Source organism: Gordionus sp. m RMFG-2023, chromosome 4, assembly GCF_954871325.1.
Source record: "Gordionus sp. m RMFG-2023 chromosome 4, tfGorSpeb1-WG-v2, whole genome shotgun sequence".
Taxonomy (NCBI): domain Eukaryota; kingdom Metazoa; phylum Nematomorpha; class Gordioida; order Chordodea; family Parachordodidae; genus Gordionus; species Gordionus sp. m RMFG-2023.
The window spans coordinates 8,036,189-8,061,864 of NC_088778.1; the positions used below are offsets into that span (position 1 = coordinate 8,036,189).

Sequence of the window (25,676 nt, forward strand, 5' to 3'; positions counted from 1 at the left end):
TCAATAAACAAAGATAATATATAAAGATTTTCAAAGATATTTATTATATATTTTTAAATGTTTAATATTGAATTTTGCGTTTATATTAATTAAAATTTATACAAATAAATAGTGCTTAATTTGTACTCTTTTGTTAAGCAATTATTTGTACACTACAAGATTGACGTTTCATTAATTAAAAGTGCCCTAACATAGGAGTAAGCTGCAGCGCCATTTTGTGGTTTGCACGTCTAGCATCTTATTTAATATATGAATCCACATTATTATTGAATACTCTACAGCTGATTCCCATGTATGGACACCTTTAAATGCAGTTACTGTATGAATCGTTGATCTAAGAGTATATATACATCAGAGTTGTTAAAGGATCTAGATATAAAAATGTGGTATCTGTATCTGTATCTAGATAGATTTTTGAATAAAATATCGGTATATAGATATTATTTTAGACGATGTATCTGTATCTAGATACATTTAAAAAGTATCTTTTAACAACTCTGATATACATCATTGTTGTTATGTTCGCTATCTCTACAATTTAAACTAATTTTATCCCTTCATATTATTTTTTATTGTAATATATCATTATAAATTGAGGCATTGTAATATATCATTATAAATTGAGCATGCATATACTCTCAAATTGGGCAAAACTAGATTTATTCATTACACTGGTAAAAGGAAACAATCAAAATAATGTAAAAATAATCTCAGTGAGAAATTGAGTCACAGCCCAAAAAGAGGGTTCAAAATAAACAAATTTGTGTGCACATTTATTTAATGGGTAGACCTGTATAATATATCTAATACATTTAAATCCAAAATAAGGGAATTTCTGTTGTTTCTATTTCTGATAAAGGAATGTTACACATGTAGACCTCTGCAAATCCGGGCTTTTTAAGAATAATTTCGGCTCAAAATTTATCTCGGATAATGTATTAAAAAAATAGATAGTGCTATATATAAACCAATATCCTTTATTTTATTGTTTAAAACCATTTTAAGGCAATATAATTAGTTTATAGTATTATTATGTGAATTTTATCATCCATATATAACGCCATCTATACATTTTTATTCACATCATTTATATTTTAAGAAAATTGTGCAGCCACGCTAATTAGTAAAAATAGTTTACGAGTGACCATGTTTTCAATTTTTTTCCCCTCAGTACCAATCATTGACTCAGTTAAAAATATATAATTAAATAATCAATATTAGTTTTTAATAACTAATTATTTATCAGCGATAAATGGTAAAAAAAATTTTTACCACAGATTCCCATTATCTCAAATAATACACTTGCTAAGATTTCATTTTTAATCTAACTAGAACAAATAAGACGTGCCTACAATTATGTGAGGTATTTGATTTGATATTAAATGAGAGTAGGCAGATGTAAACTAATTTGAAATGCAAAAGGTTACATCACGAATAAGTTAAGAAAACCGAAATAAATAAAATATATGGAAAAATTAAATGTTAGTGCTTTAGAAATTGAAAGGACATGACTCAAGTCTGTAAAAATGAAAGCTGAAGGAAGATTATTTGCTAAATTAGATTGATGATGGAAATGATAAAAACAATGGCGTAGAGTTGAATGCCTGACATGTACAACTCGATTGGAAAATAGTATTTTCGAGAAGAATTTAAGGATAAGATATAGAAATGGAAAAAGACAAATACTGGAAAACCACGATGATTATCGAAGAAGGACGGAATCTGCTGAAGTGAATTGCCAGATAAAAAACATTTTTGTATGGAAAAGCATGCATGAGGTCGAGCGCGCGCGATGAACATGGTTAGTAAGTGTCTGGGAAGAGCGAGATGTGAAAATTTTTCTTCTTGGTTTGAAAGAAGTTAATCCAAAGTAGTCTAAGAAGTTGCACCGTGGATATATAATTTATCATTGGGAGGCAGATAAATGCAAAACTGAGGATTAGAAGTTTGATAGAAACTACTCTAAATATAAATAGACTTTGCTTTTCAAACTATAAATTTTTTTGTAAATATATCGAAATTTGACTTTTTAAAAAATAGAAGTTTCAACCAAACAAACTCAGTCTTTATTACACGGAATAATATAGTACATAAACACACGTAAATATAAAAAAAAATTGATTTATATATTTCGTTTCTTAAAAAAAAAAATTGATCATAATTTAATATTATTACAATATGGTTTATTTATATATAAATTCGCTAAATATGAAAATAAGGATGTGTACAGTCAAATTCACCGAAATTTTAAAAGATAAATTGAACGAAAATGGAGGACTAGCATTATAGTGAAAAATAATCTTTAAGAAATTTGGAAAAGACGTAATAAAAAATTGAACATGGCGGATTCTTTAACATGTTTTTACTATATCATTACAATGAATGGCCGTATAAGTTTATTTTATGAAAATTTGCCTTTAAACCTGTAGATAAATAAGGCTTATTTGCCGTTTTTTCATAAAAAAAAATACTCAATTTCTTAAAAATATTCTTATCATACAAGTAGTAAATTATTTTTCAAAATTGTAATGGGATATACCTATAAAAGAAGGTAATATAGATATACTAAATATAGTACAAAAAAGGAAGAAAAGTAAAGAATCGTTATCAACATGATCATTATGTATAAAATCCAAATCTTGATGGAATAAATATAATTTGTATTGTTGCAGTCATTTTTTACACATTTTCTTCTCAAACTACATAGGCGTCTTTTTCAGACTACGTGCCTAAGACCAGCGGTGAAAGAAGCCGAGAGTGCTACAGAAACGGGCACTGTCACTATCCAAGCCGCTACGATATTCCCGAAAAGTTTCCAATCGACGGATTTTTTGGCCCTCAAGTAACCCACAAATACTATACTCCCTACTTTGCAATGAGTAGTGCTGATGGGAATTCCCATGTTAGAGGCTAACAGGACTGTAAGGGCGGCTCCTATTTCAATGGTGAAACCGCTGTTTTTTGTTTTATATATTTTGGATATTGTTTATAAAAATTTTGTAATTTATAAGGTTTAATTATGTTATTCCATAAAGATTAAATAAATTTCCTTTTCATAAAAAAAATTATATAAAAAACCTCACGGGCGTGATAGTAGTCAAATCCTTGCCCATAGTTTCCATGACCCTCTGACCGAAAAGCCAAAGTCCTATGGAGATTCCTAAGCCACCGTATAGCAATATCCATAAGGGAGGTTCACCGATCTGGGCCACACTGCCTGTTTTGCTTACTTCCCAAAGCGCTATAAGCGGACCGATGGAGTTGCTTATAAATTTAAAAAATGATTATTTACAATATAATATGGTTTTAAACCTCAATTAGTGGGGTTGCTCAAGTGTGTTCCTTTTTAGGCTAGTCTTATCAGTGCCGAAAGAATAAAGATTTTTAAACCAACTCGTTCTTCCTATAATTTCATTAACGAATTAATCATATCAAAACTTGCTTTGGAATAAATAAACTCTTCCCAAATGATTCAAAGAGGGGTGGGGGATCAGATTGTTAAATATTATACATGCCAGAGGGAAAATGTTAATAAAAATAATTAAACAGTAATATCAAACCTAACATCGTTACCTCCATGAGCGAATGCTCCAAAAGCTCCGGTCAATATTTGCAAGAAGGAGAAGAGCTTGGAAACGCCTTTTACGTTTCCATGAGGATTATCTTCTGTCCCAGTAAGAGGAATGGCCAGCTTGGAATCGATAATGGAATCGGCGTGGCTTTTGTCGAGTGTTTTTTTGCGTGAAAAAAATCCGCCAAAAATTTTGGCTATAGCATATCGGTTTTTGGGAGCGGGTACATTATGTTTTGGGGTTTTTGGCGAAACAATCGCATTTTCTAAAACGTTGACTTTGGATGAAATGTTACCGTTTGTAGATATTTCTGGTTAAAGTAAAGTTTAAAAAAAAAGAAATTTATATATTTTTTTGAATATATATATATATTTATTATATAGTCAAATTAAAATTCTATGGCAAACTGGATCCAAGAATTTAATATTTTATAGAATTTAATAGATTTTATATAGTTCAATTTTCAAAATGATTATTTCGACATCGTTTGATTCGTTTAAATCAGAAACCACTGATTGCACTTATTTTGGTATAGCCGAGAAGTGTTATTAAATGACCCATTTGAGCCGATTCCTAACCTCAATATTTTATCCATAAATATATTAAGCAAGGCTAAAGATTTTGCTCATAGATACAAGATAGACAAAGTTGTTATGACCATTGAGTTGGCCATTTTTAAAAATCGAGTTAAATTGAGCCTTAACAAGGAAGGAAGGACCTTCCTAGTTCTTTCTAATCGTTCTATTTATTAAAAGAATTACTGGAAAAAATATACAAAATATATATAATCAATATTTTTTTTAAATAATATGAGTTATTTTTCTTCCTTTCTTCCGGATTGTAATCATTTTTTTTTTGGAATGGCATCGGCCAGATGGAAAATATATAATAAAAATTTTAATTTCTTAAGAAGAAAACGAAAAAATATTAAATTCTTTTTAATTAATGAGCCAAAAAAAAAGAGTGAAGCAAGAGATGGACATTTTTAATTATTAAATATGGTATAAAATGTAACAATAAATATTTTTTACGATTAATTATAAAATATTTAATAAATTTTGGAAGAAAATATAAATTTTTTAAGTGCAACATTTCATCGAAAAGTAATTCATCTAATATTTAGACAAAAAATAAAAAGTATTGATGAGTGTTGGATTGGGAAATGATAAAATACTCGCGTAATTCAGATCAATATTTATATTAATTAAATAAATTTATATACAACTAGTACGATTAAATGTCTTTCGTTTGATATAAATTTATAAGAAAGGGTATATGGTAAATTATTTTTTAAAAAATGCTATTAATTTATTTGCGTCATTTTATCCGTTATTAAATACAAAAATATATTTGACCTAGAAAAGGTTTTTTATAACTGGTCATTTTATATGGCATATTGTGAGAAAAATAACCTTTATTGTGAGAAAAATAACCTTTCATTCAACATAACGTCACCAAAGAATTAAGCTATTCCATATGCACTTTTTTTTAGACTAAATCAAATTTTTATAATTACACTAGTTTACATAAAAAATACTAAATATTTATATAAGTTAAATTATATCCATTACAATCATATTGAAAATATAGAAGCTTGATTTTAAAAATTGCTATCCTGTAAATTTACAAGAAGTGGAGATGGAATAATATAATTATCAGGGGATTATATTATAAATTTGATATATAACCATTTTTCATTCAAAGTATTATAAATGTATATTAAGGTAAAAATAAGGGGGAAGGGAAATTACCTTCATTTTCAACTTCGACAGCTTCCTCGAATTTTTGCATATCACCAGGCAGGAGGTATCCTATAAACAGCTTATCGGCGTCTGATAGTTTTCTTTCACGCGCTGGCAGCTCGCAAAATGCGACGGATTTCTTCTGATTGGATAACTGGTAAATATTATGCAATAAGGATAAGAGTTCATTACCTACATTTATTAGATATTATTTAAAAATGATCAACAGCCCAATGTTTCTTATATATTTTCCTTTTTTTTCTAACCTTAGCATCAATGACGTCTTGATCGGTACCCAGGTCGGTTATATCGATCACTTTAGCCATTTGATTGACACCCTTTGAAGTATGGTTGACTAACGAGGGTTTAGGTGATGTTGATATAGAACTTACAGCAGGCCCATCTGAGGGTTTTCTACCAGATTCTTTGAGGAGGGTAACGGATGTAGCGATGTTTTCTAAATTTAGGAAAAATAAAAAAAAGAATACTTTTAAATAAATGAAAGATTAAAAAAAATTCTAACCGATTTAAAAAAAATTGGGATAGTTTTCTTTACAAGAATATACCATAGAATTGCTGTCATTTATTTTTCAGCAAGTTACAAGAATCAGACATAATATATAACAGTACTTCTGGCAGATTTATCTGACTATCTAATCTTAATCTTGGAGTCGAATTGTATAAATACATATATTGAAAACGAAAATAATTTAATCATCTTTTTTAAATACATTATTATTTACCAGAAATGCGTTTTTTATACCAAGGAACCAATAAAAACTGAACTCCTATGCCTATTAGTAAGCCAGAGCCTAGGGTTAATATGATGGAGCCATAAGTAGGTATTTGGTCTAACTTTAGAACTATATATGCAAATAAATTAATCAAAATAACGTATATTTTTTAAAAAAATAAATGTTACATAATGATATACCAATGATAAGAAGCCGAACTTATGAACCCATTCTAAATTCCCCCCCCCCTTTGTTTTACCATCATCAAAAATAATTATTTATGAATCATTGCATTGCGCCCAGCTTCAGTTCTTTTAAATTTAATGACTAAGGTTTACGCCAGAGATGCATCGATTCAATCGCTATTAATACTGGACCGCGATACCAGGGTGAAATAAAATTTTTCAATCATATTTTTTTTATAAAATTAATTTTTTATGCCAAAAAGGAATAAGTTAGCCTTGTTATCATAATAAAGAGAATGTAGCGCGAAATCTGTTAAAATTAATAATGGTTGCCAAAACGCGTGTTTTTTTTATAAAAATCAAGCAATTTTTCAAAATTAAGTTCCCGGAGGAAAATAATTAGGGAGGCATATTTTAGTACATTAAACATTCTTTTTCCTCGCGGAATTTGTAAATAAACCATGTTAAATTAGCAATATTGAATTGATCAAAAAGTATTTTATCACGTATTATCAAAAATTATATATATTTGTCCATTTGGACAGACCTTTCATCCAGATTAATAGACACTGCAAAATCGACGCTAGGCTTGACAAGAGGTGGCAACAAATCACACAAAGAACTATGGTGGTGGAATCAAGAGGTACAAACCACTATACAGGAGAAAAAAGCCCTTTATAAAATATGGTACAAATCCAAAAATGCAGATGACAAGTCAAGATACAAAAAATCCAAGAGATTAGCTACAAAGGCGGTGGCTAGGGCCAAATCTATGGCATACGATGACATGTACGAAGATCTACATACCAAAGAAGGGCAAAATAAAATATACAGATTAGCCAAACAGCGAGAAAAGAACTCTAGGGATATAAACGGAGCTCCGAAAGTAATCAAAAATAAAGATGGGAAATTGATAATAAAGGAAAAAGAAATAATGAATAGATGGAAAGAATATTTTCAGGAGCTTCTCAACTTTAATTCCCACATATTGCATCTCGACGAACACTCCCCTTGTCAGAACCTTGTACAACCTATAACAGAACAAGAAATAATCACATGCCTCAAGCATATGAAAAACAACAAAGCTAGGGGTCCAGACGATATTCCAATAGAAAGCCTTAAAGCACTAGGAGATGATGGAATACATCTCCTCACAAATCTGTACAATAAAATACTTGGAAATGAAGAGGTCCCCCAAAAATGGAGGCAGAGCTATCTAGTTCCTATCTTCAAAAATAAAGGGGATCCACACAATTGTCAAAATTACAGGGGCATAAAACTAATGTCACACTGTCTAAAACTATACGAAAAAATAATAGAAAAAAGATTAAGAGATATAATCGAAATAGGAGAGACACAGTTTGGCTTTATGCCTGGAAGATCAACAACCGATGCTATCCATGCAATTAGGCAAATGAGTGAAAAATACAGGGAAAAGAACAAAAAGCTACACATGGTCTTTCTCGATCTAGAAAAGGCCTTTGATAGAATCCCAAGAAAACTTATCTGGTGGGCGCTACGCCACAAAAAAGTTCCCGAAAAATATATAAGAATAATAGAGGATATGTATATGGGACATACAACAATGGTCCGTAGCACAACAGGTACTTCAGCAGGCTTTACAATAGCCGAAGGAGTTCATCAAGGGTCGGCTCTCAGCCCACTTCTCTTCATTACAGTAATAGATGTATTAGCACAGTCTATACCTCAAACAGTCCCGTGGAATATGATATTTGCAGATGATATTGTGATACTTGCCGAATCCAAGGATGAAATGAAAGAAAGGTTAGTGAATTGGATAAATATCCTAGAAACGCACGGATTAAAAGTAAATAGAGAAAAGACGGAGTATATGGTGATAGGAGGAGATGAAACGGAGAGTATTGATATAAATGATTGGCAGATATCCGCAATTGAAAGCTGCAAATATTTGGGCTCCACTATACAAACAAACGGCACAATAGAAAAAGAGATAAAGAATAAGATTAATCAAGGGTGGTTAAAGTGGAGATCTTTATCTGGAGTGCTATTTGACAAAAGAATCCCACACAAATTAAAGGGAAAAATTTACAGTTCCATAGTACAACCAACTATTCTATATAGTTCGGAAACATGGCCAACCAAAGAATCAGACGAGAGAAGTCTACAAACTATGGAGATGAGAATGCTGAGGATGATTGCTGGGGTAACAAGAAAGGATAAGGTGCGCAGTACAAGAATACTAAATAGTTTAAAGGTAGTGCCCATTAAGACTAAGTTAATGGTAAACAGACTTAGGTGGTATGGGCACACAATGAGAAGGCCTATGAACTACATAGGAAATAAAGTTGAAAGATTGGAAGTGATGGGCAAACGTAAAAGAGGAAGGCCAAAACTTCAATGGGGCCATAAAGTTAGAGCCAATATAAAGAAGTATAAAATAGATAAAAGAGATTGTACGAATAACATAAAGTGGAGAGAGATGTTGAAGGAGCTTACCACCAGAAAAGGTGAAAGCTAAAGAGAAAAAAAAAAAATATATATATTTGTCCATTTCTAATTTTATAATACATTCTGAGTGTATATATACTTTATGTTTAAATTTTAGCGCTAACAGTATTTGACTATTTTTATTATATCAATATTTGCGATAAACTACAAATAAATTTATCATAATATCAATAAAATATTCAATCAATATTTATTAAACAGAAATAATCATCACTATTTTTTATATATATATCCTTAAATTTTAACAACAAATATGATAAAATCATTTTACAATAAGGATATAGGAAAAAAGGTTAAAAAAAGGGTTCAGGTTTGGGTTGAGTGAAAATCTTTGAACCCGATTGGGGTTCAGGAAATTTTTAATTTAAATAAAATGAACACACTAATACGATTCCACGAAATAGGATTTTCACAAAAAATGTTTCTAATATTGAAAACAAAAAAAAACAATGATGTTTTTAATATTTAATATGTTTTTAAAATAAAATAAAGAAATTTTAATAAAATAAATAAATAAAGAATAAAATAAATGAAATTATTTTTAAAATTCTTGAACCCTGAACCCTACATTTAAAAGAGGGTTCGTGGTTAAATAAAACATCAGGGTTCAAAGGGTTTTGGTTAAGGTCCGAGTTCACAGTCCTGCTTAGTATCGATTCGATACACCCCACATTCCTATTTGAGATAAGAACGATAAGTAAGCAATATTTATATTAGTACTGTAATTATCAAACCTTTGGGTCCGTTATAAAATATGGAAAATAAGTTGACAGCGCAAGTGATAGCGTAGATGTAAGGTAATACTCGAAGGCCGGCTTTTAATGAATCGTTCTTATTATATATTTAATATAAGAATGTAGCCAATTTTTTTTTACTAATTTAATAATATCTTTCTTTTATCTACATTAAGAATATAGCTTTGAACTGAAAGACTTATAATTAAGTTACAATAATGCATCTCTTGAATTCCTAATTGCATAATATAGTTGTTGGTATAGTTTTTTTTAAAAATAAAAATAGTAGTATTATTATTACCTCTTCAATCTTTCTTCTCCTAAGTTTTAAGAAATAATTATATCCATAAAAAAAAAATATGTTAAAATAATTTAAAATATATAAAAAAGCGTCAAATTTACAAACAAACTCTATTTAGGACGAATTTTCGGATCAAAAGGAATATGGATCCAGATATAATCCCTGAAAATAGTGGGGAAACGAACCACGAAGCAACTTTTATAAAAAAAAATTAATTGGAACATATTATTAGAATAGTAAATGAAATAATATAGTGGTAGTTGGCATATATAATTAAGAAGCTTCCACGATATTCCAGAGTTTTAAACCTGGTGAATAACGGTTCTAAATATTTTTTCCTAAAAAAGTTTCTAACTTCCGGTTCCTAGTTACTGGTTATATTGGTTTAGAGGATTTCCGATTCAAAACTCTATATCAAAAGAATAAGGATCCAAAGAGCACATGGATCAACACGATAATATAAACATAGATAAGTATATATATATATTAATTTGCAAGGACTAACCAATGTACCCCAGTTTTTCCCAATGAATTCCTTCGTGGCCCTTAGCAACTAAGGAAAATCCAAGGGTGGAACCCACGATGCTGTGAGAGGCCGAAACGGGCAGTTTTAAAAAAGTAGCCAATATAAGCCACACGGCGCTACCTGGGGTAAAATTAAAAGAATATTATATTTATTTCTTTGTTAGTAAACGAAATGTAAAAAAAATTAATAAATTATCTCCCATTTATTTATAAGCAAACACACTGTTATATTGACAATTTATTTACAAATTATAATTTATCAGGATCCTACTATCTAGCTGACATAATATCAGAGAGAATTTAGACCTACAAACCCAGTCCTTACTCCAAAGTCGTTTCGTTTAAACGATTTAAAGGTCATAAACTCGTTTTTAGTCCAAAAAAAGACCAAAAATTATAATAAATAGGCAAAATTAGATTTCAATTATTTACAAATTCAAATTTGGCAAATAAATATTAATTATTGACTGACCGCTTTTTTGGGCTAATTCTTATATTTATTACAGAAACCTGCAGCCCGGGTACACGGGCCGGGCCGTATTTTAATTTTTTTAAATATACTTGAGCTTGACCTAAAAAAAAATTTTTTTTAAATACCCGGGCAGGGCTGTATATTTTAAGAACAAATGTTTTAAATCGTCATTATTAGCTATAAAAATATATAATATATTTTTTTAAAAACCCAGGTCGGACCTAAATCTAGGCCGGGCCGCGCAAAAGGTAACTCTGCAGGTCTCTGATTTATTACATTGTTAAATATGCTATGCTAATAAATTTAAAATATTTAGAAAATAAATTTTTTTTTTTATAAGATCCGATGAAAAAATTGAAATTTAATCTACTTCTATAAAAATAAACGAATCTTTTCTATGTCAAAAATAGCAAGAAAGAGGAGATTTTTGACTGATACTAGTGTTTTTAAACCCCTCGATTTCATCAATTTTGAATTAAGATTTTAACCAAAATAATATTATGCAAAGCCTCAAAATTTTGTTAATAAATGTCCACTTAATTAGATAGTATATCGATTTCGATTAAAATAAAATTTTAACTTCGATAAATTTTTTTTTAAACCCATAAGAGCCGATATTTCGCCGGCGATTAACAAGCGTTCCGATCCGTTGTAAATATCCACATCTATTATACCTTTGCGTATGGTGTTGGATACTTGGCCTCCTGTAATAATTATAAATAAAAAGAGGGACTGTTACGATATTTATTTTTAAATATTTCAATAAAAAAGAGTGGGAAATTCGGAGTTGTTAAACTCTAATTTTAAAAATAGCGCGCTACAGCTATCTCTACCCATCAAAAAAAGTAGTGCGCTATTAGCTACTATTTTTTAAATAATTATTAAAAAAAATTTTTTAAATAATTATTAAAAAAAATTTTTTTAAAAATTTGTTTTATTTTTTGCTTATAATGTAATTCTATAGTATATAATACATAAATATCAAAATTTATAAATATTTAAAATATAGTTATTTATTGATTATAAAAAATTTTTATGTAAAATTAATGTAATTTATTTTGTTGCATTTTAATAATAAAATCCTTTCTACACACTATCATCCCCAACCCCAAGTCTAAAGCGACGATCAGAAAGTATAAGTTTCGCCTTAAAAAATAATCTCTCAACACTAGCACTTGAGGGAAAGTCATTATTTAATTTTATAAACATATTTTTTAATAGAAAAATTATCTAAAATATTGATTTAAAAAACGCATCTAAACGATTTTCTATTATATTCCTTTATTTTAAAAAAATTATCAGTGGAAGTAGTTTTTGTAGTTCTAACTAGGGCTTCTTTGTTTGGTATGAGACTATTCAGTTTTACCATGAGCTTATCACATTGATCTTTAGCATCACCGATTAGAGCATCTTTCATCACTTCAAAGTCATCTGCTATCTTAATCGTTAGTGTCTGGCGACAAGAAATTATTGCATCCAGGGACTAGTTTTAATCATCATGGTAAATGATGGACTGTCAACTGGAACTGTATTAATTATAAAATTGACAATGACTTTTATAAGCCAGTTTCTGAGAAATATTGGCATGTGCAATATTATTAATCAATTTAGTTTGAATTTATTTCAGTCTTTTTGAATGTAGCCTCCCCTGTACCAAAATTATTAAGATGTTTTTCTATCTCTTTAATGTTGGCATGAACATTCTTACAAAATAAAAATGCTATTAGAATTTAAAAATGACAATTACCTTTAGGTGTTTTTTGAGGTTATAGATACTAGATTTATCTGAGGATATATTTTTTTTCTATATTTTAAACAAATTTGTAACCACTTTTTGTTTATACATTAATTTGAAAATATTTTTCAAATTTTGGATATAGAAAATTTATATTATTTGTTATCAATAACATTTTCTTCCAGGGTACCTTCCACTTCGTTAATATTATCATTGTCTGCCTCACTTACATCGATTTCGACATCCATTTGCGATGACATTTTAAATAATTTACAACAGATGATTTAGGTTTATAATACAAATTGAAAATATAAATTTCAAAATTAAAAATAAACCATAAAAATTATAATTAATTACATTATATTTAAATTTTCATGCTTATAGTTACATTCATTATATTTTTGCTATATTTTGCTACTTTCAAAAAAAGGAACGCGCTAAAAAAAAATAATTGGGAAAAAAGTAGCGCGCTATTGGCTACGCTAACAAAAAAAGATAGCGCGTTACTTTACCAACTCTGGGAAATTCTACTTCCGGTTCTCATTTTGACATATATCTTCGGGTTAATATTATAGTGTTCTATATATTCATTTTTTAAAATATTTTTAAGGAGAGCATTTTTATAAAAACAGACTACACAATAATAAATGCAAATAAGTGATTATTCTAAATTTTATATATTTTAACATTTTATTGGTCATATGGATACTCCAACGACGATATGTCGGAGTAAAACTAGCGAATTATTCGTTATCGAATCAAATATGAGTGTAAGGAAAATATAATGTTCGTCAAATAATTTTTCTTTATCCATTATTCGGTCGGATAATTTATACAATTTAAAAACGAATATCATTTTTCAGCAAGTTCCGGGCCGAGTATACGGGTTCGGGCCCACAGTCCCCTCTAAATGTAATATTTCCCTCAATTTAATTAGGTACTATCATTTAAAAAGGGGAATTCAATTTATTAAATCATCGAAGAAACGACAATATTAAATACGTTACGTCGATCAAAGATCTTAACAAAAATTTGGACATTGTTTTAAGTTTAATTAAGAGTCTTTTTCTAGCAGAAAAAAAATGAATTATTAGTGGTCGTTATAATTTAAAAAAATCAAAATAAATTATCAAATATCATATTCAAAACTCAATGTAATGGAGGGGGAAAAGCGTATTATTTATAAATACGCGTTTATAAAATTCTAATTTAGCCTGAAGTTTAATTACTTAAACATATTTTATAATATATTCGGAAAAAAACAACATGTAATATGACAGGTAAAAAAATTATGATATAAATTATTTATAAAATTTAATTTGTAGAAAATCCTCTAGGTAATTATAATCTAATTAAATATTTCATAATTAGAGGGAAAAAAATTCGCAAAATTAAAACGGGTCGGGCCTAACCGGATATCAAATTTCGGCTAAGTTTTTAACCGATCTCTCAGGCATTAAAGTTCTATTTTGTTTGCGAATCGATACAGAATAATAAATAAAAATTTCACGTATTATTTGGAAATTTGGAAATCATTTGTAAAATATTCGTAATTAATTTTATTTAAAAAAAACTGCTATTGTCAATCAAATATTCTATTTTCTGGTACTTTATAAGCTGAGCAAATTTTCAAAAACGTATATGAATGCAGGGGCGAACTCGGTAAAAATGTTATGGTTCGTTCGGATTTTTTAATATTTAAAAAAAAGAGTTCGTTAGAGTACAGAAATTTTTTTTTAAACCCCAGGTTTTCTTCTCTGAGTTCGGTTCAAAGCCTTGTTTGAATGTAAATACAAATACGTTTTAAAAAATGTATTTTAAATATAAATACTATACATTTTTCGCAAATAAATACTTTGACGAATGCTTCTCAATTTTTTTATTAACCATTTTCTAAAATACTCAAATTTATATTTCATCTGCAGTAATATGTAGCATCAATATTTTTATCGTTGCGGCGGTAGCATATCATATAATGCAAAAATTGTAAATATAACTAATATTATATCACCATTTTAGAATACATGAATAAATTGCTGGAGGATAAAATCGCTCCATTTAAGATTTCCGTTTTATTTTCAGTTTGTGCATATTTTTGAGAAAATTTACACCCAAAATTGTCAGAGTACATTTAGATATGTTGGCGTTATCACATATAGCGTTGTTAAATGGCTCTATTTGAGCCGATTTTTAAAAAACGGCTCACTCTAATGTAAACAATATTCGGTTAATCTAATCAAAATCCTTTTCCCCCCCACCAGATATTTCATGTTCTTGCATTAAAAGGAATATCATTCAGGGTGTAGAAAATAAGAATATTTTCTAAAAAAAAATCATTGATTTAAATAAAATTTTTATTATAACTAAAGATAATAATTATGAAAATTCATCATTTACAAATCATTACATTTTATTACAAGCACCTTTTTTAAAAATATTATTTAAACTTATTTCAGCAGTTTAATAAGTTAAAATTATTTAATGCAGCAAAATTTGGAATACTTCGCCGCAAATTTGAGCTAAATGTGAATGACATGGTTACCCCTTAAACAATTAGAGTAAATCAAAATATGTTACGAGAAGCGTATCAATGAGTTAAAACATTTACTAAATAAGAATTTATGCTAATAATATTTCTCATTTTTAACAACATGTTTGATGTATTATCCATAGTTTAAAATTGAGATCTTTTCATGTAAACTTAATTTTCTTATATTTGTAAAATGTTTAAAATTTACTTTGCTTCTTTTAAAACAAACATGAAAGTATTACTATTTAATACGAATAAAAAAAATATCACATAAATGAGATGCTATAAAAATTTTATTCATAAATCCCCTTACGTTTTAATGCTTTGATTATTTAAAATATAACCCCTTTTAATAATCTGATTTAAATATAAAAAAAATCCAATTTTTTGATATTTTTTTTAAAAAATTAATGATTTAAATACATCCTGCTGGATGTCATTAAAATATTCTATCCAAAAAATTGGCAAAAGAAAAGGAAAACCTATAAGAACCGCTCCTAACGTTTCGAATATAGTCGCTATAACGCACGCTTGGAATATGGTGAGAACTTTCGACCCCACGCTAGTGCCGAAGCTGTTTGCCACGTCATTGGCACCTATCCCAAAGGCCAATATCATCGCTATGACGAAGCCCAGAATTACTGCCCATAGATAATCCATCTATTAAATTTCTATTCGGTTTTTATAAGGGAGAGGAAAGATGTAATAATGGATGCTGTATGTGTTGTAAATTGTTAGGCTGTGCAATCAATCCCAATTTCTGAATGAAAAATATTGTTCCTTGGAAGATGAATCGGAATTTTGACTTGGTCTTTATTTTATGACGAAAAATTTAATTTTTTTTAAGGAATGAGAAGGAAAAAAGTGGGATGAAATTGGACGGAAGGATATTATGTGACATTTTTCTTTATTATCATTATGAGATAATGGTTTACCTTTCCAAGTAATATCATTAGAAACAGCGGCGAAAAAATGCGATGCGCAAAATCGGGTTGCCAAATATATCCGTAGAAATATGTAAATCAAAGCGTGTATATATCAAATATACAATCAATAATCAAAATATTTTTGTTTTATTCCTCTCATTATTTCATAATAATATTAAAAGACAAGTAAAATTTGATTAAGTTTTATAAAAAAATAATATAATTTTGATATTTAATTTTTGTTTTTTCTCTTTTATTAATCTCTATAAAGTTTTAAAATATTTTTTTTTTATGAAAAGCACCAATATAAAATAATTTTTTTTCTAAAAAAAATAAATAAACAAAGATAGGTTAACTTATAATATAGTATAAATATTTTCTAAAACAAAAATTGAGCAATTTGAAATGACATTGGTGACTATTATGTTTGTGTGAATTTGAACTTTAAGCTGTGGATTTGGAGATTGTTAGCCACATTTTTTTTCTGAGCAAATTATTTGAATATATAAAATGAAAGTCCGAGATTAATATATTTTTTTGTCATACAATCGAAATTGGTTGGTTGGGGTGTAGGATGGGCTTTGTAGTTTATAACTTAATCTGTTTAAAAAAAAAATTATATTTAAATTGTTGCTAAAAGGTTGTGGAATTATAAAAATGTATTTGAAAGGTCATAAAAAAAAATTTTTTTTAAAAAAACATAAATTAATAATGTAGCACATTTAAAATATGCTTTTTTAAAAATAATAATTTTATAAATTATTGATTTTAATATATAAATTTTTTGTATAAAAAAGATTTGGGATATTAAACTATATTGTATAAATATATCCTAACATTCTATTGTTATTTAATAAAATTAAAATTGATCAAAAACTAATCCTTGATGAAAATTAAATATTTATAATGCTTACATAATTCAGGGTTGCGAACCAAACTTATACTGAAGTAGCAAACCCTGGTTGTAAAATTTTTTTTATTTCTGAACCGAAACTGAAACATGTAAATAATATTAATATAAGCCTCAAAATAGGTTCAGTCATATAATCAGATAGTTGTAAATGCCAGTTAAAGGTTGACTTAGCCTACAGACTGGGCAAAAAATTTTCAAACTTGAGCCGATTTTTAAAACGGGCTAATTCAATTTTTATCCAGAAAAATATTGCTTACACTTTGAGATTTTGCTAATAAATGTCCAATTTGTGACATCTATGAGCAGAATCTTCAGACTTGCCTAATATTTTTCTGGATAAAATATAGAGTTAGCTGTTTTTAAAAATAGGCTCAAATCGGCCGTTTAACAACACTAATTGGCAACTTGTGCAAAATATTATGTCAGGCAGGCATGTTAAATCGATCACGATTATCTTGACACCTTAAGATTTGGGTTAAATTTCATATATAAACTAAGGTTTAAAAAAAACTAAACTTTATCATCCTACCTCTTAAGTTTTGTGGGATATCAAGGGTCAGCATATATAAAAAATGATTCAAATTAGAATTCCAAGTTCTTGCTTTCATTAGGAATCAATAATCCCATCAAAAAAACAAGAGATATCTTTTTATTCAACAGATAATTTTAATTTTTTTAAAAATATATTTATATATTTTGTAGTGAAGAATCTATAAAAGGAATATTGTTGCAAAATTTTAAATTTTACAAAAATATTCAGAACTTGTATGGTTTGAAAAATATATTTGTGCCTCTACTAATTTTATATTTAAAAATTATATATGATCTTCCCTTGTTATATTTATATGTAAAATATTTATTAGATATATTTAGTTAAATTATATGTAATTAACTGTTTTTAAATAATTTCTCAGGATTAAAAATATTATACAAATATGTGATATAGAATCTAAACAAAAATAATATTTGAATATAGAACTAATTGCATATTATGCTTAAAAATAATTATTTACTTTCAGTATGTTTTTTTTAATTCGAAAACTTGACATTCTAGATCTTTTTAATACAAATATAGATTGGTTTTAGTGACATTTACTTATGATTTTTAAAAAATCCGAATTTTAGAAAGGATTTAAACTTTACAATGGAATTAAATGGGCCGCCACATTAAAAAAAAATTTTTTTTTTAAATTGAATGCATATAGGGGAGACCGGGGTTATATTGTCCATAAAAAATTGAGAGGCTGTGAAAAGGAGGAGAAATAATTTATCAAAATAATTTTGATGTTATTTTATTCTTTATATAATTATCTACGGTAGAAATTAATATCTAATAAAAAAATATTATATATTTTTTTAAATTTAAATTTTAAAAAAATGAAAATTTTTGAGTCATGAAAAAGAGACGGGGGACGTATTATCCTTTTGTGGGGCATGTTTTAGACTATCATTTTCTAAGCATTTTATTCATTTTTTTTCATACAAAAATCATAACAAACATATAATATTAACATACAACACATTTATTACATATAAAAAATGGATTAAAATCACAACATGATCCAGCCCATAAATGACAATTACGGCATTGGAACCAATCTTCATTATGGTGGTGAGTTTGATAGTTTTTGTGGCACACTGAACAAAATTTTTTTTTGCCAGCATTCATATTTAAACTTTTTTTATTATTGGTTTGATTTTTTTTCCAGATTATTAGTCATAGATCTGGCATTTTTCTGTAAGGTGAAGAGGTTAAAATGGCTGAAGTCATTTGATTACATGTTGTTTTTTTAAATATTGTTGGATGGGGACTAATAATTTCTGGAGCAAAATCTTTTTCCACGTGAGAAGATGATGGAACAGGACTATCACTGACAGATGGTTGCTAAATAATTTCAGATAAATTTAAATTCTCATTTAGGATCGTTATTATTATTATAATATAAAGGATTATAATTTTCGTCATTAAAAATTAAAGTATTTAGGGGCCATATACCTGAGGATTCAAAACCCTTTTGAATATTTGAAGCTGAGGTGGCTTTTGGAAGGACATCCTTTCCTACTCTAGGGATATCATATATAGTAAAACTTTTCCCTGGATGCATTCTAATCCAAGGCACTGTTGTAATATTTTTTTAGAGGTTCAAAAACAGTTCTATCCAATGTGGCTATACTTGTAGCCTCTGGTGTTCTCAAAGAAATAGTTGGATTTCTTTTAATAAATGCTCCAAACCAGTCTTCACCAGCTGATTGAGTTATTTCCCAAGATTTTGGTACTTGTAAACTATACCTCTTGGCCATTTGATAAGCTAAAACTCTAACCTAAATTTAAACATAAGACATTAAATTATTTATATATTAAGGCAATTTAATTAAAATTCTAATTCTTAAATTTTATTCTGAATTTATTTTATAATTAATAAATAAAATATATCATACATAATTAAACCTCTAATGTATAGGTAAGAACCAAAATATGTTTTAATGCATGATATAATTTATGCTAAATCAATGAATAAATCATTTTAAAATTAATATACATGCAGCATCATTTTATTTTAAATATATATCATACACACATAATTAAATCTTTAATATATAGGTAAGATATGATTTAATGCATGATATAATATATATAATGCTACAATTAATAAATCATTTTAAAATTAATATTAATACATGGCAGCATCATTTTAAAATTAATATATATACATGGCAGCATCATTTTATACATAAATGGCAGCATCATTTTATTTACATATATATCATACACACTTAAATAAATATCATTCTAATGTATAAGTTAAATTCTTACTTTAAAGTATTTTATAACATATAATGTTAATAATTTTAAAAAATTTTCTCAAGTTTATTATTATTTAACTAAAGAAATACCATGGCATAAATTTAAAGATTATAAAAAAATTCATTTTACAGAGATATATGATATAACAAAGGATTAAAATACTTATTTAGGGCATAATCCTTAAAATAATCTTGATCCTTTAATTAAATAATCTGTTAATTTAGCTTCTTGAATAGGAGAAAATACTGATCTGTGAAGATATAGCTCTTGAAAATCTTCATTCCTTTTGAACAATTTATTATACCTCTTAATGCTTAGTTTCTTAAATATATACTATTTAAATATATAATTATACCTCCCATAACTTAAATTCGTATTCATGGTTATAACTGTCAAAGGTATCTTATCTTTCAGCATTTGAAGAATACTTACCTTTTGATTATCATTATTTTCTTTGTTAGTTTTTCTAATATATGTTCGAACCATTTTACAAAATCAGAACCAATATTTTAATGAATGTATGTAAAAGGAAAAGACGCACCCCGCTAATACCTTCCCCAGGTCCACAGGATCATTTAAAAATTAAATTAATATTAAATTAACATAATGATCGTCAATATTTTTATATATGATAAAATGGAGATTTTTTTATCATTTAGAATTTATATTAAGTCTGAACAACTTTTATAAAAAAAGTTATTCGTGAAAATGTAAAATTTAAAAAAGTTACTTTGGGTATGTTGAAACTTAAATTTGCATTTAAAATTTTTCATGAGCAATTTTGTCCGAAACAATTTTGAACCTACTTAAGCACCTTATTATAATACATATTTGGCTTAAATTTCAAATCTTAAACTTTATAAATTTTTAAATTATTTGAGAAGGAAATACCTACCCCGGGAACACACTATCCCCGGTCTCCCCTACATTTATTGAAATTAGAATCACGATTTTGGTAAATCTTTAATTGAATGGTAATCATTAAGGGTAAAAGTGTTATTAAACGGCTGGTTTTGAGGTGATTTTTTAAAACGGCTAACTCACTATTTTGGCTAGAAAAATATTGCCTAAGCCTCGAGATTTCGATAATATATGTCTAAACCTTTGTTCCTTCTATGAGAAAAATCTCCAGGCTTGTAAAATATTTTTCTGGATGAAATATTGAATTAGCCGTTTTTAAAAATAGGCTCAAAACGAGCGGTTTAACAACAATAGTAAAAATAGGTCATAATTTTATATTTCGCCATTAATATCTCGAAAAATATATGAACTAGGATATTAAAATTTGAACACTGCTTTATTTAAGTGCACATTAGTTTGTATATAAAATTTCACCCAAATCCCAAGAAGTCCCATAAAAATATGGGGGTTTTTATCGTTTTGACATGGGGTCGATCATTCTATTTCAACTGTGCAAGAAAATAGAGATTTTCTGCCGATCCCCTTCAATTTCGATATAAATTTGTGGGCAAGCTATATATGTGCTAGTATCTGAAGCAAAACTAGCTAATTATCAATTAAATTATCTGAGAGAATGGGGATTAATGGTTCAAAAATTGACTTTCTAACCTCTTACTGATGTTAAATAATTAGTTTTAAATTAAAATCTAATTCGAATTAATATGATATTAGTCAATAATTTATAATTATGGGGAAAATATCAAAATTAACTTTTTATTTAAATATTGGTCATCATATGTCCATTTAAAAATTTAAACCGAATATTTAAATATATTATGAGCTTCAATTTATTAAATTTTTATTATTCTTTTACTAGGTGTATACCGATACCACTTTTTAAAGGCCGACCCGATATTAAATTGATATCGGCCAATTACCAATCCGATATCATATCTGTTTTGTATTTTGTAAACATAATCGCTAATACAAAGCTAATCATCTCATATACTTTTTAATAGTATAACATCTATAATTTAACAAGATAAATAATTAATTAAAAATATTGCAATGATCAGTTATAGTTTATATATTCATGAATCTAAAAGTATATAAAATATTTTTTCGATATACACTTACTTATAATAAAATTTAATTTACAGAAATAGGTAATAAACAAATAATTATAAAATTTGAAATAAATATTTAAATTAATAATCAAAATGGATTTTGATCTAATTTATAAAAATAAATGGTTTTTTGCTATTTTAAAAATTTTATAACATCTTATTTTAATAATATATATCTTTTAAAAAAAATAAGACGCCATTTATCGGCTCGATCCGATAAAAAATATAGGTACATCCTAATCTTTTTTTATTTTTCTAACAATTTCTTCAATAATTAGCATGACTGGATAATTATTTAAAAATTAAATTCTCGCGGTTTCCTCTTTTACCATTTTCAAGCCCATTCCAAAATTTACTACGTAACCTTTATATTCCTAAACCTAATACTGTACACTCATTGGATGGTTATTCGATTTATTGTTGCTCAACGTAAGTTTTAAACCTTATTTTTAATATATTATCCTAACATTATGTTATTATATTTATTTAAGCCGAGTTATATTATTTACTTCTCAATATTATTTCAAATAAAATTAATATAGCCAATATTATCCTTCCATAATCAAGTTTTATTTTAATCGGGCATGGGCTTTTTACCTCTCTTTTATTTTCCCATGGGCGTTTAAGTAAGGGGCTTTGCCTCTTGCGTGCACAGGTAACTGCGGCCTGCCCAAAACGTGGATGGTCCTCTTATTTATTTAATTATTTCCCATTCTTTTATCTCAGTTAGATGGGCTCTTATAGAACCAAGCGTTGCTCTGTTATATATATATCTTTGATATATATGACATTTTAGGGCTAGTGCACTTAATATCACGTATCACGTAAATTCTCGCGAATAATGTAGATGGCTGGCACTATATTTGTTTTAATACAATAAAAGACCTTTTCTAACGTTAAAAACATTTAAAGAATTATAATTGATTTATGAGTAATATCTTGCGAGTATTGGAAAAGCGATTTTTTTATAAAATTTATTAATTTTTTTTCAACATGCATATTTATTGCTCGTTAATCAATTTTAATGCCTTGAAATGAATTTAAACGATAAAAGATTATTACACTAAAATGTTCATATATAGGGCCATCCATTATTATATTATTCGCGATATTTTTTAAAATAATTATCCAGCCATGCTAATTATTGAAGAAATTATTAAAAAAATTTAAATAAATATAAAAAAAGTTTGAATATATAAGATGACCAATATTTAAATATTTAAGTTTGGTCATTAAGTTATAGGATTGAATATTGGAACTAATTTCGTTTATAATTTAAAACTTATTATTTAACTGGTAAAAGGTTAAAAAGCCAATTTTGTACCTTTAATTCCTAATATCTCTGTTGTATTATTTCTAATGAGCCAAAATTTTGTTTTCAGGTATTGCTAAAACATATACATCTATACTTTTATCATAATGTAATATGGTCAGCTGAAAGGCACTTGACTTGACATGAAATGATCCCTGGAAACTATTATGGATTGGTCTGGTTAAGAATTTAATGGACCAGACCAAATTTTAAAAAATAATTTCCATAGGTCAATTTAGGCTAGTGTGCATTCTAGTTGGGTAATGGCTAAATGTCAGCTAATTCAGCTCAATATACAGGTGTGTTCCAGAGAAAATCCATTAACATTAAGACATTTTAATTTATATTAACTTCTTTAAAATTTGAGCTGCTATATTTTTAGGAAAGCCTAATAGTTTTTGGCTGGTTTAGCCAAATTTTTAGCCAGCTAAAAAGAAAATATAATAATTACCCAACTATAGTCTGCTCTGGCATCTATTATAAATAAAATATTAATTATTTAGGTGAGATTTCAGGATTTATAATATTTAAAATTTATTTTTAGACATCTTGTATAAATGTTAAAGTTGTATGATATTCTTTCATTTAACATATCAATGTTTTTTAATAATAATAGTAAGGGCAGTATATTATTAAAAATTTAAACAAAGTATATATAAAATATTAATTTAAATATGAAATAAATTATGTGTGCAAGTAGATGTTTTTTTTATAATATTACTATATCAATATTTGTAATAGAAATCTGAATCTTATTTAAGTTAAAGATGAAATTAAAATCTGGTTGCTCTGAAATCATTGTTATTAAAAAAAATTAGATTCATATGTCTTTAACCTTTTTAAAGTTTAATCGTTAATTCATTTTATCATTATATAGATTTAAGTAAATAATGTATGAGGAACCTTTTATTCTTGTTTACAAAATAAATTAGAAAGATATTATTGCAAAGCAAAATCCATTTACAAAATCAAATTTAGAACTAGACATCTATTGAGAAATCACAATAAATGTCTAAATTGTAGAAATGAATAAATAATAAAGTTATAGAAAAGAATAAATATTCAAATTGTAAAAAAGAGAAATCAAATTATCAGAAAGACCCATTTTAAATTTAAAGAGTGTACATAAATCCACATATAGTAAGTACCATAGTTGTACTTTGTTGTATACTGTTTCTCTTTGTATGTAGCAATGTGATGGTGTCATGTCATGACATATAGTGATTTGACCCTTTATCAATTAAGTACTCTGGATTTTATAAAATTATAAATTTGCATTTTATCTGGGTTTAAATATAAACAGTGAAAGTATATCCTGAAATACCAATGAAACAGACATCCTTATTATTTTAAGAAAGATAAAAAAAAAAGCCTCTAGGTTCTGTGTAAATTTAGTTGTATTATATAGATTTTAATAATTAGTGAACCTGTTCAAATTTTCAAACCCAATGTTTTTTACTTTGAACCAAACCCAGTTCAAAATTTTAACAGAGTCAGAGCCTTGGCTAGTTTAATATTAATGTAATGATCAATAAAGATAATTTTGAATTGATGAGTGAGCATGTAATTTAATATACACCTTTACTACCTTATATTTTTAATGTATACATTTTCTTAAAAAGAAATTTAATGTGGCTCAAATATGTATATATAGTAAGGTTATGGAATCTATGTTCAAAATTTAATTATGGTCTTATAAATAAATAATTATTAGATTTCAAAAAACAATAAAACTAATTATGAATGTATTATATTATTAAAATGTTTCCAAAATATATACCAACTTATAATTTTTTATTAGCATAATTACTTATATGGAATTTTATAACATAAATAACAGAGAATATATCCTCATCTCACATCCGTCAATGCGAAAAAGTTTATTTTTTTTATATTTTGTCATTGAAGATAGGAGTTTAACCAAAAATGGCTTCTAAATAAAAAAATAAACCCAGTGATATAAATGTGGCTAAAAGAAGTGACTAAACGGGATTATATGAGGAATATAATCATTTAAAAAAATATGTCGGACACACTAGAGAAATGTGGATGTCCATTAAGTTAAATAGATAGATTATCTATTATGTGACATTCGTATCCATGGTGTCTAAATACTTTTTCCCAGGATAAAAATTTATTGTAAAGCTGCATCTTTATTGCTAGTCTATCGCCATAAAATTACATTTTAAAGGTTGGAGTATGTATTTTTTTAAGGTTTACGCGTGGATCAGGGTAAAGTGTGAATTGTTTGATTAAGCTGATTAAAATAAGTAGTTCTAGGCTAGTGAAAATCCATTAGACCAAGGCATTAAGTTAATACCATTAGGGGCATCACTAGCCTTTACAATCTCAGGTGGCTCAAAAAATATTTTTTAAATAATTTTCAAAATGACCCATTTTTTAGCTTATATTTTCAAGATGATTTTTTTTAGCTAATATTTCCAAAATAACATTTTTTGGGTCTAAAAGAAGATTTCAGAATTAATAGGAGGCCTCTCAAATTTTTCATGGGACTCGAGCTCCTGCCCTCTCCCCTTCTCCAATGACTCTATTGAATACCAACTTATCTTTTTGTATCTTCATTGAAGGCCATATTGTTAATTATTTTCACAGACAGCGCAATTAGATTATGTTTCTTACAGTCTAGGCGAAATGTGATTTAGGCTTTTTTA

General features: G+C 27.3%; 1 protein-coding gene across 2 annotated transcripts; it reads right to left on the bottom strand.

Moving 5' to 3' along the window:
* Window positions 1-2,142: 2,142 nt before the first annotated feature.
* On the bottom strand, window positions 2,143-24,972 carry LOC135929125 (sodium-dependent phosphate transporter 1-like). 2 transcript variants are annotated; one of them, XM_065465639.1, is made up of 12 exons: window positions 24,815-24,972; window positions 15,503-16,546; window positions 11,358-11,459; window positions 10,264-10,404; window positions 9,868-9,953; window positions 9,458-9,554; window positions 6,058-6,177; window positions 5,581-5,771; window positions 5,324-5,468; window positions 3,561-3,882; window positions 3,084-3,264; window positions 2,804-2,954 (listed from the first exon to the last, which is right to left on the bottom strand). In XM_065465639.1, the coding sequence occupies exons 2-12, from the start codon at window positions 15,678-15,680 to the stop codon at window positions 2,940-2,942; spliced, it is 1,578 nt and encodes a 525-aa protein (XP_065321711.1). In that variant the 5' UTR covers window positions 15,681-16,546; window positions 24,815-24,972; the 3' UTR covers window positions 2,804-2,939. The 2 variants fall into 2 exon arrangements, with proteins under 2 accessions (XP_065321710.1, XP_065321711.1); XM_065465638.1 differs by lacking the exon at window positions 24,815-24,972 and having other exon boundaries at window positions 2,143-2,954; window positions 3,079-3,264; window positions 15,503-16,164.
* Between the last annotated feature and the right edge of the window lie 704 nt (window positions 24,973-25,676).